Below are 14,493 nucleotides of genomic sequence, written 5' to 3'. Positions count from 1 at the left end.
GCGGGTCGCCCTTGAGGACGAGGATGAACTCGAACAGCACGTCCGGCTCCACGTCCATCTCCGACGATGAAGCCGACGGCGTGGGAGGCGACGGCGAGCGTTCAGCTCTGCCGCGGCCACGACCACGACCACGACCACGACCACGGCCGCGAGGTCGGCCTCCGCCTCTACCAGACATAGCGTCGAGTCTTGTTGAGATGGTGGCGGCTAGGGTTTAGGAGAGAGGCGCTAGGGTTTGTGTGTGAGAGGGACGATGAGAGGCGGCCCTTTTATAGGCGGAGGGAGGCGGAGGAGCGGTGTCGCTCATTAACGCCGGCACACAGAGCTAGGCGCGACGGGACGCGTCGCTGCGCCTCTGCGGGAACTGCACCGTCGCTGCAAAGCCAATAACTTCCGTCGCGAGGTTGGCGATGGTTAGGTTAAAATTTATTGTGCCGCTGACGAGTCGGCCACGCCACTCCCCGCCTCGCTTTTCGGTGTGTCCGGCGTCCCCGGAGCGTCCCCTGTGGGACGGGGACGGGCTCGGGGCGCCGGACACCGTATCGGGGTGCGCCGGACAAAATTCGGGTTTGGGGGACGCGGTTGGAACGTTTTTTTGGTCCGGCGCGCCCCAAATTGCTTTAGGGGACGCTTTGGTGGACGCGGCTGGAGATGCTCTAATTTGGTCAACGAAACCTAAGATATATATCACAAAAAATATATTATTGGAAACATTTTTTGAATACGAATCCAATGGTATAATTTTTATGGCATATATCTCATATTTTATTGACCAAATATACAGTTAAACTTATTTCTCGAAATACGTAATTGCCCATTAACCCGGTATGGAGGGAGTAGTTGGATGGCGTGGAAGGAGAGAAAAGTACCTGAGGGGCATCCACAACAAATCCAGCCCGCCAATGGTGCTTCTGGAGATTATTAAGAGCGAGGCTATACTTTGGTTAGGTAACCACGGTAGCGAAGAATTTGAGCCTTGTGATTTTAGGAGAGTAATCCCCTTTATTTCATTGGACCTCGTTGTGTCATATTGTTCTCCTTAATTAATGAGTGAGGCAAATAGTTTGCCTCCTCTAAGAAAATCATTGGCAAAGCATATGCACCTAAGATTAAAAGTGATTTCCCGTCTAAAACTACACTGTAAACCGTGGTATTGCTGTAACCGTGCAATGATTTCTCAAATCAAACAAATAAAACGCCAGAACCGACGCTTTAAATTAAGTTGAAGAGGCCCCGCAGATCTGCAAGCTGTTTATTCGGAAAACAATGGGTTTTCAGGTGGTGTTTGGTCGATGGGAGAGGCCGACAGGTACGAGAAAAAAGAGTGATGCCGAAGGCCCACCAAACGGGGGGCAATAAAATGCAGCCGTTCCCCGCCCATACGGACGTGTGCGTTGCGCCCGGCTGTTGGGCCGTTACCTTTGCTTGCATTCACAGAAAGCCGATCGCTTACCTGCCTCCCCCAACCTTGTGCCCCAAGTGACAAGAGAAAAGGATTCCCCTTTGTTTACGTCAATTATTGGGGATTGCAGCAGGTTCTGGTCCTCTTTTTAGCATGGATTAGTTTAACTCTATTGGATGAAACTTTTATCTAGGTCAATGCACCAGTACTTGATTGAAATGACCTGTTTGCTGTTGCGTTTTCCTGTCGCCTTTTCGCTTCAAGTTTACCCTTTCACATACATAGGGTGTGTTTTACCCTCCGCACATGAGGAACAAAACATGTCGCCTTCTCTAGGATGGTGGATTGTAATGCCGTAGTGTCGCCCTATGATTGGGAAAAGAAGCACTCGAGTTAAAAGTGCATGCTACAAGATTAACCTCAACTTGTCACGAGCATATTCCCTGCTGCTCATACTTCCAGTGCTTGCTGACATTTTACCTCTCCTAAGATATGATGAATATGAAGAGAGAAATCATGTCTGAAAGCAAATAATAACAAAACCATTCAAAAAAATAACAAAAAAAAGTGAAGTAAAGAATATTAACTTCAGATATTAGACGAGAAACGCTGGATATACTATAAGACTAGTCATAGTGGGAAGTAACATAGAGTAGTAACATGCACATGTTACTACTCTATGTTACTAGTAACTTCATAATGTTAGTAACATCAAAGTATAGATGTCTTCATTAATTAGCTTGTACACTCGTTGTATCTTGGGAAGTGTGATGTTACAGTAACTGGATATATGTTACTTTATCATCCTCTCTTCTCATTAACTCACTGCCACATAAGCAAATTTGGTGAGTTAGATATTTAGTTACTAGTGAAGTTGCTCCCACTATGAGTAGTCTAAAATCCGGCTCCGTGCATCGATTGAGATCAAACATCATTTTCACATGATCCTTGGGTAAAGTAATAAAGAAAGAATGTGCAGTAATACTTTATTCCAGAAAAAAGAACCAAGGGAGATGGCCAGAGACATGGCATATTTGGATGGTAGCTACTTGTTGCGGTGTGTTAAAATCAAGGAGAACAATATATTGCTCTGGAAGAAAAATATAAACTCCATTTCTGCTTTACCTAAAGAATTCTCCTGTGAGGCCCTGGGAGGCTGGGAGACATAATCTTTACAGACCTAAGAAAATTATTATTTTTAGATAAAGGAATATATTAATATTAAAAGATACCAATTACATCTAACCTCTGCAACAACGCCCCACTCTAGTGGCAGTACGGATGCACACAGCCAAAAAAGAGTAAAGAAAATTAAGAAATAAAAGTTCCGCTACAACATTCTAGACCTAGCAACAGCAATACAACCACCACCGTGACAACACCTGAAATACAGACTCTCCAAAAGCGACGCCTCCAAAAAGGAAACAGTGCACCAGCGCCGTCGTCGCCCGACCAAACGTCTTAGGTTTTCACCCTGAAGATAGTCCCCACTCTCAAAACAATGTCTCCAACAAGGTCATTGCCAGGCACAACCAGTTAAAGCCGGACCTTGGATTTTCATACTGGGAGGTAAGACTCTGAACTTTACCTGTGTTGCCGCCCCCACATGCATAGCACTGCTACGGAGCCCGGAACGCCAAGCAAATCCCTTAGCATCACGGAGACTCGAACCTCCTTTAGCCAGTCCACCAATCCGGCCTTCATGATATTCCTTCTTCTGATTTCACCATGGACCAAAAAGTCACCTGATGTCAACACAGAATAGAGCTTCGCGCCGCTCCTCCGGAACCAAACGGTCGGGATAAAAACATGGGAGCGCGCGACCGAATACCACCCGATCCAGCAAACTCCAGGCAAAAGATGCACTGTTCTATTCGCCGGTGGAGCTTTCCGGGACTCATCTCTCCAGCCAGATCAAGGCAAACTGACCTCCGGTAGATCTTCATCTTCGCTTGCGAGAAACCTGAGAACCGCCACCAGAAACAAAGCAAGGCCAGCAGCCCCCACGCCGTCAGTCCCTCCTGCCGGATCACCAGGGAAGAGGACGGCAGCGCGGATCATGCGTACCACCGCCGAACCGTCACCGGGGGCGGAGGCTGCCACCGCTCCACCGAATCCTCCATGGCTACCGACGGAGTGCATCAGGCCCCGGCCAAGTAGCCGTGCCGCCCGGCTTCCTCCACCGGCGCTTCATCACCTCCCATGGAACGCCGCCGCGGAAGCTCTCTCCCCCCCTCGCCGTTCGACGGAAGGGGCGCTGCCACCACCGCCAGGGCTGGGGCCGGGGCTGTGGCCAAGGCCGGGGCCGGAGCCGGGGCCGGGGACGAGGCCGGCAGCAGCAGCGGCTGAGGGGCGGTGGTCCGGGGGCGGCTACTCGGGGTGGGGCGGGCGGATCCTTCGCCGCCGCCCGGGAGGGGGGCAGGAGAGGAGGGCGGCGGCTAGGTTAGGTTAGCCCTAAGAAAATTCCTACTAGGTGCTACATTTTTTTAGTTTTTGGCGATGAAAAAGATAATACATTGTATATATTTGCATAGCTATGATACCAATTCTGTCGCAGATCATCTTTTAAGTAGCAACTGTTCACAGTGTCATTTTCTATGGCTACAATGGCCCAAGGCTAGAATCTTTCGTTGGTTGAGAAGGAAATTGTAGTGCACGCTCCTGTAGAACCAGCATGTTGCACGATGCCTTATAGGCTCACGAAGGAAGCATCCACTGAACAGCATCAAAGCCAGCACCTAACTGCCCACCATACGCACACGAGCCCTCACCTTCCCCTCTAAACTTTGAACATAAAAGTGCTTCTCCCTCCCTCTCTTCCTCTTCCAAGGAGAGCCACCTTCTCTCATCTCTTTGTATCTCTCTCCCTCTCTCATTCTCTCTCAATACGTAGGTGTGTCATTCTTCGGGAAGAGGAAGAACCAGCTGTTACAAAGGTACGGACTCCCAACTCCCAAGTGAGCATTCATCCATCCATCCATAGTGTTGTTGACTTGTTGTTTCCAAAATGAACTCCTACTGTTGCTTGACATTAATGTTTCGTCGTTCTCAGGTTAGACAAGTTTTGGATTCCTGAATCTCTGTTCGTTGTGCTTGCAATGCTTACTCCTGAACTCATGTCTCTATTGGTTTGGTTGGTTTGCCTTTTGATGTATTTCTCCCAATTCATGTTCATAGTTTTTGTTTAGAGGAAATTACATAGGAGTCAGACATGTCAACAATGTAGAGATTGATTTATGGTTTCTTTCTTAGCATAGGCGGCATTGGGACATTACCTGGTAGGTTCTTTGCATGTCCCAGACTCAGGCTCCAGGCTGTGTCAAATGATACTCATACGTAACTTCATTTTCTTCGAAAATCTTTGCGTTTTATTTCATTGAAAAGAAAGGGTTTTATTACACGCCTCCTAGGAGGTTTACATCGGCAAAATTACAGAAATGGGAGTAATACCAAATAAATCAGTAGTCTCAAAGGCACCAAGTTATGACTCTCCCCAAGAAAAACACCAAGTCAATTTTCCATGGATCGCATACTGGTTGTTCTTTGTAGAGGAAATGTATGTACAGTACATTATGAACTGCATGATCACATACATATAAGTCAAGTTATGTGCATGTGCCATACAGCATTGTTAAATATGTTAGACGTAACTGGCTACTCAGACAGTGCATCTACATGAACGTATGCAAGTTGCCTACTATAGCCTGACTTGTTTTGATGTCCTTTTTATGTTTGAAATTCGTGCTCTTCAAATTTCTAAAGATCAGGATTCACGTAATATCCAACCAGGGAGTAAACAATTCGAAATTCAACCAGGAGTAGATCAGAATGCAAGAGAAATAAAAGCGAACTAAGAAATAACCAACAGCCGGTGTCATTGCGATGCATGAATCAGAAAAATCCCCCTTCCAGATAAAAGCTTGACTTTATGGCGTGTATTCCCCTTATTATTTAAAATCATTTCAACTAACATAATGCTTAAGAAGTGACCAACACATGGGCTTCCATGTGTTTTTCTTCTTCTATTTGGCCATTTTAGTGACATCTTGCCAAAGTAGTCAATCATTTGAGAGTAACTGGAACCACCTTCGATTATTGTACCCTCCCAGAAACAGCCCAGTAGGTGGCAAGTACCAACTCTCCAGATCAGTTATAGGTCCAAAAAAGGCAATAGTTAGGTCCAGTATAACCTATAGAGGACAATATACAGGCATGTTTAACAAAAAAAAAAGGATATTTAACATGCATACCCCATGTTCTGGATCTGATAGTTAATTACTCCCTCCGATCCATGATAAGTGTCATGGTTTTAGTTCAAATTTGACTAAAAATGAACTAAAACCATGACATTTATTATCAACCGGAGGGAGTAATTAATACATAGGCATATCTCACTTGCTAGTCTTAGTAGTTTCTTGTGCTTCCTTTGTAATCAGTAATGTGTTAATGATTGTTCTGATCTGGTGTACAAGTAGTGTGCTGCAAATACATCGAGATGTTGGTTGCTTTGAAGCTTGATTCTCTGAAATTTATGTGACCCATAGTAATCTTAAGCATTATCATGATATAACAAACTTAACAAAGAAAACATCTGACTGTTATAATTCCTGTCGACGACTTAGGCCAGCTATCACTTTGACCCGTTCTAGGACAAATATCAACTATCACAATTATTCCTCTCCCTTGACATTGATAAGGACATTAATAAATGTTCAAATACTACGTACCACCCAAATGACTCAACCTAACTTGGGCCCCTCAGTTCTCATGTAGTCATGTTATCTTGTACACCAAGACAAATTAAGCTGGTGTTCTATTTCATATGAAAACAGAAAGGCATAGTCACATGTAGCATAAAAGAACTGACACTGCCACACCATTTCTTTAGGAACTCTACGGTCTTAGAAAAGCAATTAATTCATGTTACTAGTAGACTATGTTCTTTGGTGTGTACGTAGCATGCGTACCTTGCACCTAACTCTCTTTATGAATAATGTAACTTCAGATAAGCGAAACACCAGCTGGTCAAGATGACAGCTGGCTTACAGCTCGGTGTGATTGGGTCCCTCGCACTCTCTGTTGCATCTTCAGTTGCCATTGTCATCTGCAACAAAGCACTCATCAGCACACTTGGTTTCCCGTTTGGTTAGTACAAGAGTCTCCATATTTCCAGGATTCAACAGAAATAGAATTTACATGGATCAACTTTGCATACTTATAAGCAATTTATGCTGAATTATGTTCTTTCCAAACCTATGTAGCTACAACACTGACAAGCTGGCATCTTATGGTGACCTACTGCACCCTCCATGTGGCACAACGCTTACATTTCTTTGAGCCCAAGGCAATTGATGGACATACAGTGATCCTCTTTGGGTTTCTGAACGGCACCTCAATTGGACTTCTAAACCTTAGTTTAGGATTCAACTCCATTGGATTCTACCAGGTAAGAGCTGCTCTATCTAGGTAACTTTTTTCATAAACCATGTTGCAAGTATTTTAAATTCAGTATGTTCTGCAGATGACGAAACTAGCAATCATACCTTTCACTGTGCTGCTGGAGACAATCTTCCTTAACAAAAGATTCAGGTTTTGAAATATACTCAGTACTTTATTTTATGGATTCGACCGCTATAAATTGCACCCATCTATGGTCAAAGAAAAAATATACAGGATACATAATGGTGCATGTATGTACTATACTAAGTATATAATTAACTCTTTCTGGGATTCACAGAGCCAAATAACTCTAAATATGTTCTTTTACAAACAACAACGTTTTTGGGTCAACAGATGAAAAGATAGTCACACATAAATGAGTCATGTACTTGTTTAGTTTTTTTTGAGCCATTGATATTTGTTTTTATCCTCACTGAGCTAATACCAATCCAAAAATGTGCAGCGAAACCATCAAGCTCTCTCTTATGGTATTACTTCTTGGAGTAGGCATCGCATCTATTACAGATCTCAAGTTAAATCTACTTGGGTCCGTCCTTTCTGGCCTTGCCATCGCGACTACTTGTGTTGGCCAAATTGTATCCTTTTGTGCTTGTCATCAAAGTACCAAAAAGTGCAGGGTAAAATAAAATAACTTTTAATTCAAAATATCATATTATCAATGCAACTTGTAGTACTCATAAAGCAGGTATTCTTAAAGAAGCTAGACAAGAATCTGTAACGGGAACCCTATCTGCTATGTGTGAAGCACCAAGGCTCTTATTACTTAGTAATAGTTCCTTTTCTGAAATATGTTGCATGAATTTTATTATCCATACTACCAACAACAAAATAGTAGGTAAATTATTAACTTGAAACATTTCCACATTGTATCCTTAACCCGAATTTGAATGAAGCTGACGAACACAATACAGAAGAAACTGAAGGTCTCCTCAACGCAGTTGTTGTACCAATCTGCACCTTACCAAGCAGCAATTCTGTTCGCAACTGGCCCCTTTGTGGATCAACTCCTTACGAACCGCAGTGTCTTCGCCCACAAATACACCACTCCTGTTGTGGTATGTTCTGAATACTCATCCAGTTACAAATACCTGAAAGGGATAATTTTATATTGTTACTGTGGGATCTTAATATCCTTGAAAAAAATGTCCGTCAAGATAATATTTGTCCAATGTCATAATCATGGAATCTTCGGTAATAAATTGTCATCCACAACTTGTTCTTTCTAAGTAGCTAGCCAAAGTTCTTAAACCTGAAATCCGCAAGTTTCAAGTTTAAACCCATGTGAAGTGCCTTAATTGCAAGTTTGTTTCATGTAATGAAAAATAGTGCAGTGGTACCTGCAGAAGTAAACAGAAAATCTAATAAGAGAGTTGCTCCAGTTGTTACTACTAGAATGAATTAGCATTTTAATGTCAGATCAGTGAAATGTCATGCTGCTGAGTGAGGCATTAAACATGTATTCTCCCAATTAACACTCTCAGAGGTAGGCCTCAAATTTGAATGGACAATGACATACAACATGATGCTCTCTCATGAATTATTTGCAGGGTTTCATCGTCCTATCTTGCTTGATTGCGGTGTCTGTGAACTTCAGTACATTTCTTGTGATTGGGACGACGTCTCCAGTGACATACCAGGTGCTTGGCCACCTTAAGACATGCCTAGTTCTCTCATTTGGATACACTCTACTACACGATCCCTTCACCATGAGGAACATATTAGGCATTCTGGTCGCCATATTTGGTATGGGATTGTATTCCTTCTTCTCGGTCAGGGAGAGCAAGAAGAAGTCAACAAATGATGCTCTACCGGTTTCACAGGTATGAATTTTACCTCCAACCTCGTATCATAATATATCAATTATACTTCGATCGTACGAAGTAGAACAAAAATAATACATGTAAGCAGCCTTATGGTCGCAATCTCAGCGGCAAGAGTAAAGAGTCCATTTTCCAGCCAAAGCAAAAATATAGTAGCAGTTGAATCTTCTACGGTGATAACAAAGAAATAAACATTCATATTTGATAATTTGAGACTACGAATCAAATGAAATTGGCATACTGATGTACATAATATGTATATCTTCTGAAAGCAAAAGGAAAATGGCGTGCAGGGACAGAAATTCTATGCACATTAACCAACAAAAGCTAACAGGGACAATGTACGACTCACAGCCATAAACTGCTCCCATAAACTTGATAATAGCATGCTTCCACAAATCCATTACCCAGTATTGGAACCAAACTGGAGCTTGACAGTTTAGTTTCATTATATGTAAGACTAATAATCTTAAGTATAGGTTAAATGATGAATGCATTGAAAAATATTGACTAGTCGTCCATGAAGTACAGTTCAATTTGCTAGCGAATTTCAGTTTCACCCATTTCATGTTTTTGATGTCTTTGTAGATGCAAGATAAGGAGACTGAACCACTTTTGGTAACCAAAGACAGCAGTGATCCCAAAAAGGCAAATGGTGTTCCTCACGGCTGCTAAGACTACCCATGCTTACTGTAGATATAGTAATAGTATGCACATCTGCTCTTCGAGTTTAAAGGACCTGGAAAGCCATTCCTTTCCGTTCTTAATTTCTTTTGTAGAGAAGGAAAGATTTTCATATTGTAGATTGTATATTTTGACATTAAAATTATTATTTCTTTATCCCTTTCACACCTAACAGTCCCATCTGAAAGTTTACTGGCGAAGATCCCATTGCTGCTGCAAACTCCATTTATCAAAACCCAATTCTTATATCCTTCAAAAAGCATCCCCAACACATATTTGATTATGTCAACAGGATTTTACAGTGAGAATTATACTGGGAAGTAGGGACGAAATTTCAAAGAAGTTATAGTATCATAATCTCCATCTATTTTAACTGTATTATTAACTTATTTGGAGCTATATAATGATTAAACCAATCGCTGACACCAACATGATATTAAGCAGTCAATAGCTACAGTGATGACCTGTCAGAATTGTCTGTTACATGTCCTGTGGAATAGCATGCATCTTATCACAGCTACTAACATTGGGATATACATATTTTTTACATCAAACCTGACAACAGAATGAATCATAAAAAAGGGCATTCCATAGATCAGCTCTGCATTGCAACTGTAAATCTGTAATAATGCCTCATAGGCTGCTGGTGAATATCATACCTCCTGAAGAAAGTAATGCTGTGAACTTACGTCTGCTGAATTTTTTTACATTTCGCCATCATCATGTTGCTACATGCCTCTCCGTTGCCCCCTTGGTGAATTCATTCTGTAAATGTTCTCTTCACCAAATAAAAATATCTGTATAGCTAGCCTGCATGAGATGTGTTACTCTGAACTTCCTTCAGCTAGTAATTCATGCTGACAGGTTGATACCCTTAACAACGAAGAGATTCGTAGTGGTAGATCAAGAGACCAGTCTTTCGCCACACTGCGAGTTCAGATTCATGCCCAGTAACCCAATATCTCGCTCCATGACTACAATCCTATTAGAAAAACCATGTGGTCACTCAAACTGATTAAACTTGCCCTTTACGTATCAAATAGCAAGATCGCTTCTGTAGCTGCCTCAGCAGGCTCGCTAGGTGCACTGTTCAATCCACCTGGTTACACATATTTCTCCTCACATCTTGAAGCCAAAGGAAGGATCAAGACAATGGAAAAAAACAGCATCTGGTCACAGGCTTATCTTTTCTTTCCATTTATTTACGTGAAAGGAACAGATGGCCTGCTGGACTGCTGGTCTTAAGCTATCAAATATAGCACAAAGACAAGCTTCATGCAGCTTTTGTAGATTGGACAATTCTATCAAATCTCCAAGAAGATTGGAATCAACCATATTCAGCTAGCATTTCATCATGTGACATATCACTATATGTGTGGTCAAAATTATCATGTTCACATAACAGCTTTGGAACATAACCAGCTTTTATCATTTCCATTACAACTAACTCCAGCATTGTGTATATTTCCTCAGACTCTGGATGTGATCTGTCCTCTACTATAAAGACTTTTAGCTCCCCCTTGAGCTTAACCCAACTCTTCCCTGGTGATTTCTTAACACCAGTCCTTCGCATTGCCTTCTTCAATCTTGCAAACTCGTCCCAATCACCAGAAGCCGCATATATGTTGCACAACAAGACATACGCAGTTGAATGTGAAGGATCAAGGCGCAAAATGCCTTCTGCTGCCCTCTTGCCCATCTCCACATCATTATGTGTTTTGCTAGCGGCAAGAAGGGTCTTCCACATTACTATATCAGGCTCAAATGGCATTTGATCAACAAACTTTGCTGCCTCAGTTAGTCTCCCAGCACGTGACAACAAATCAATGACACATGAACAGTGCTCTCTAGTTGGAGCAATGCCATGTTCAGGCTCCATAATACTGTAGTAATAGCAGCCTTCATCTACAAAACCAACACGACTGCATGCAGTGAGAACCCCAACAAACGTTACATGAGTTGGCCTGATCCCCAGGCTTCTCATCCGCGCAAATAAATCAAGGGCTTTCCTTGCATAGCCAGATTGGGCATAGCCAACAATCAAACTGCTCCAAGAAAATACATCACAGTTGGTGCCCATCATTTCAAAGAGCTTTGTGGCATCGTCTAAACTTCCACATTTAGCATAAGTATCAATTAGACCATTGCTCAGCATTGTATCATTCACCAGCCCTGCCTTGAAGGTATATGTGTGGACCTGTTCCACCATTTCAATGTAACCCAACTCAGCAGAAGCACTCAGAACACTGTTTAAGCTGATCCTGTCCAGACTCGGCACAGACCTCTGCAATAGGTTGAACAACTTAAAGACTAGTTCCAGATGCTGGTGCTGTACACATGCAGTAAGAATGCTGTTCCAGGTGACAACATCAGGTTCCCTTGTCTCATTAAAAACATCCATAGCGGAGGAGAAATCCATACAGCGTGCATACATGCTGAGTAAGGAATTGCGTACTGATACTTCTCCATCCAAACCAAATTTGACCAAGTAAGAGTGGATCAATCTTCCATGATTCAAAGCATCACAGCCCACACACGCACATAACAAGCCCCTAACAGTAATACCATCAGGCCTCAGACCAGAATCCCTCATCTCAGAGAACAGGACCATAGCATCATTAAGTAGACCCTGAACAGAGCAAGCATTTATTATGGAATTCCAACAAACCAAATCTGGAGCATCGATCCCATAAAACACTCTCCTTGCAGACTCCAATTTCTTGCACCGGGCATACATGTCACTCAGTGAACACCCTGCATAAGAATTTCGATCCAATCGATACTTCACGGACAAGCTATGAATCTGCTCCCCATACTCCAAACTACCAAGAACACTGCATGCGCTAAACACACTCCCAAAATGGAACTCACTGGGATGATGCATGCCCTCAGCAACCATCTCCCTGAACATCTGCAGTGCCTCTGTTTCGTAACCTTGCTGTGCAAACCCTGCAATAATCGACCCCCAGGAAATCAGGTCCTTCTCCCTTATCCTCCTAAAGAGCGAGAACCCGTCCCCGACCAAACCGCTCTTGGAGTACATCGTGACAAGCGCATTCTGCACGATCAGGTGACTTCCATTACCAGACTTCATAGCCTGTGCATGCACCTGCCTCCCGACACCAACGTCCCCAAGCTCCGCGCAAGCGCGCACAACACTGCCGAGCGCAAACTGGTCAGGCGCAGTCCCCGCCCGTAGCATGGAAGAGAATAGTCCAAGAGCTTCGGCGGAGCGTCTGTTCTGCGCGTGGGCCGCGATGACAGATGCCCAAGAGACGGGGTTCTTGGTGGGCATTTCGTCGAACACCAAGCGGGCAGAGTCTGGAGCAGCGCACCGGCCGTACATGGTGATAAGGTGGTTGTTGAGGACAGTATTTCGGACAAGGCCGGCTTCAGGGGAGGCGAGGAGGTGGTGGTGGACGAGGCGGCCTTCGCAGAGGGAGCGGAGGCGGGAGCACGCGGCGACCAGGGCGGAGTATGTGGCGGCGGAAAGAGGAGCAGGAGCGGGAGAGGAAGGGAGCGATTGGAAGAAATGAAGGGCGGCAGAGAGATGGCCGGAGTGGTAGAGATGGAGAATGGTGCCATTGGGGTTCTGCATCTCCGGCGGTCCAGAAATCCGACAAGCGCCGCCGTGGAGGCGATGCGGCCATACACAGACAAGGAGCGGCTTGTGAAATGTTCTTTTCCTAAAGCGGAAATGCTCTTTTGATTTTATATGAGCTCCTGTCGCCAAAAAGAATATTTTTAAATATTTAAAAATTTCGAAAAAAAATCTCGCGCGTTGATATTCTATATATGCATGTTAAATTTTGCGAAAAACTGAAAAAAGTTTTCTTGCAGAGAGCTTATTTTTAGCACCAAATTTTATATTTTTCCACATAACATAAAAAATATTGGTTTTTCGTGAAATGATTTTGCGAATACATAGAACATTAAGGTGTATGCGAGATTTTCTTTGTCAGGATTTTGACATGTCATAATATATTTAAAATTTATTAAACCCCGAGCATATGCTCTGGGTGCGAAATCACCATGGTTCTTTAAGATTGGTTTTTTATTCTTTATAATTTTCAAATTAATAAGGGACGTATATTATTCATAATTTAACATAGTTACATCATTCAGTACATCAACTAACACAGATTGATCTATTTGATTTGGAAAGCCATATCGTAAAACACCGAAGAGAATACCCTAGCGCCGCATCCACCTCCATCTACCTTCATAGGCCGGTTCCCCTTCTTCCGGCAGCCTCGTCGGTGTTGGGAGGGGTGGGAAACTCTATCTATGTGTGAAGATATTAATAAAACTAGTGTTTTCTAGGTATTTGGTAACCGATATCTTTTTGACAGTTATCTCAGTGGAGATGGTACCGTCTACACTAAGTGTTTTCACGACATCAACCATGCATGGTGCTGGAAGATTAAAGTTTTCTAGGTACAGGCCTTCATATATTATTTTCCCATATCGATTTTGGATCTTTGGATCTTTAATCTTTCAGCACCATGCATCATCACCTTTTCCGCCGCCGGAGGGATCTCCACCTTTTCAAATGTCTTCTTCATCATTACCATGATCAAGTGGAGTAGTCCACCTCTAGACTACCGTTTTGTGGCAGTAGCTTGACCGAAGCCGAAACCGAACTAACCGAAATCTCGGTTTTTTCCATTAACCGCTATTTTTTCGGTTTCCATTTATACTAACCGAATTGAATTTGGTAGAATTCGGTTTTTAGCCCCACCAACCGAACAAGACCGAATAGACCGAATTGAGTAACCTACCATCAATTTGTGCATAAACCGATCATTCCATAGAAGCCCAATTACGTTTGATGTTCCAAAAATTGTTCATTCAATGTATGACTTTGGTCTTTGATGTACTAGCTTTTTCGAATATAGCGTGAAGCTCGCATAATAGAACACATCGCTCGAAGTCTTAGCTACCCCTTTTAATCGCTCACGAGTGATGCACTTGTACCACGAGTGCAGCAGCCTACCAAATAGCATCCCTTCACGATTGGTGCTCATTTGTCAATTTCTTGCGCGATTGATGCTTTTTGTGTTGATATGTCAATCACTATTTGCTTTCTTCGGTGATGCCTACTATTTGTACAAGTGAGTAGGTTCA

The 14,493-nt window shown here is 43.1% G+C and overlaps 2 protein-coding genes across 3 annotated transcripts; one reads left to right on the top strand and one right to left on the bottom strand.

Moving 5' to 3' along the window:
- Positions 1-4,145: 4,145 nt before the first annotated feature.
- On the top strand, positions 4,146-9,531 carry LOC124677761 (UDP-xylose transporter 1-like). Its single transcript, XM_047213723.1, has 8 exons — positions 4,146-4,338; positions 6,408-6,547; positions 6,664-6,848; positions 6,924-6,991; positions 7,305-7,437; positions 7,756-7,917; positions 8,410-8,682; positions 9,271-9,531. Exons 2-8 carry the CDS (start codon positions 6,433-6,435, stop codon positions 9,355-9,357), a joined length of 1,023 nt encoding a protein of 340 aa, XP_047069679.1. The 5' UTR covers positions 4,146-4,338; positions 6,408-6,432; the 3' UTR covers positions 9,358-9,531.
- LOC124677760 (pentatricopeptide repeat-containing protein At3g53360, mitochondrial-like) lies at positions 6,106-12,964 on the bottom strand. 2 transcript variants are annotated; one of them, XR_006994222.1, is made up of 3 exons: positions 8,497-8,663; positions 7,825-7,950; positions 6,106-6,506 (listed from the first exon to the last, which is right to left on the bottom strand). XR_006994222.1 is itself a non-coding variant. In XM_047213722.1 (3 exons), exon 1 carries the CDS (start codon positions 12,962-12,964, stop codon positions 10,694-10,696), a length of 2,271 nt encoding a protein of 756 aa, XP_047069678.1. In that variant the 3' UTR covers positions 6,106-6,506; positions 7,825-7,950; positions 10,026-10,693. The 2 variants fall into 2 exon arrangements, 1 of the variants encoding a protein (XP_047069678.1); XM_047213722.1 differs by lacking the exon at positions 8,497-8,663 and adding an exon at positions 10,026-12,964.
- Between the last annotated feature and the right edge of the window lie 1,529 nt (positions 12,965-14,493).

This window comes from Lolium rigidum, chromosome 7 (assembly GCF_022539505.1).
Source record: "Lolium rigidum isolate FL_2022 chromosome 7, APGP_CSIRO_Lrig_0.1, whole genome shotgun sequence".
Classification (NCBI taxonomy): Eukaryota; Viridiplantae; Streptophyta; class Magnoliopsida; order Poales; family Poaceae; genus Lolium; species Lolium rigidum.
Note: the sequence above shows the minus strand (reverse complement) of the source record. Positions and strands in the feature narration are given on the sequence as shown.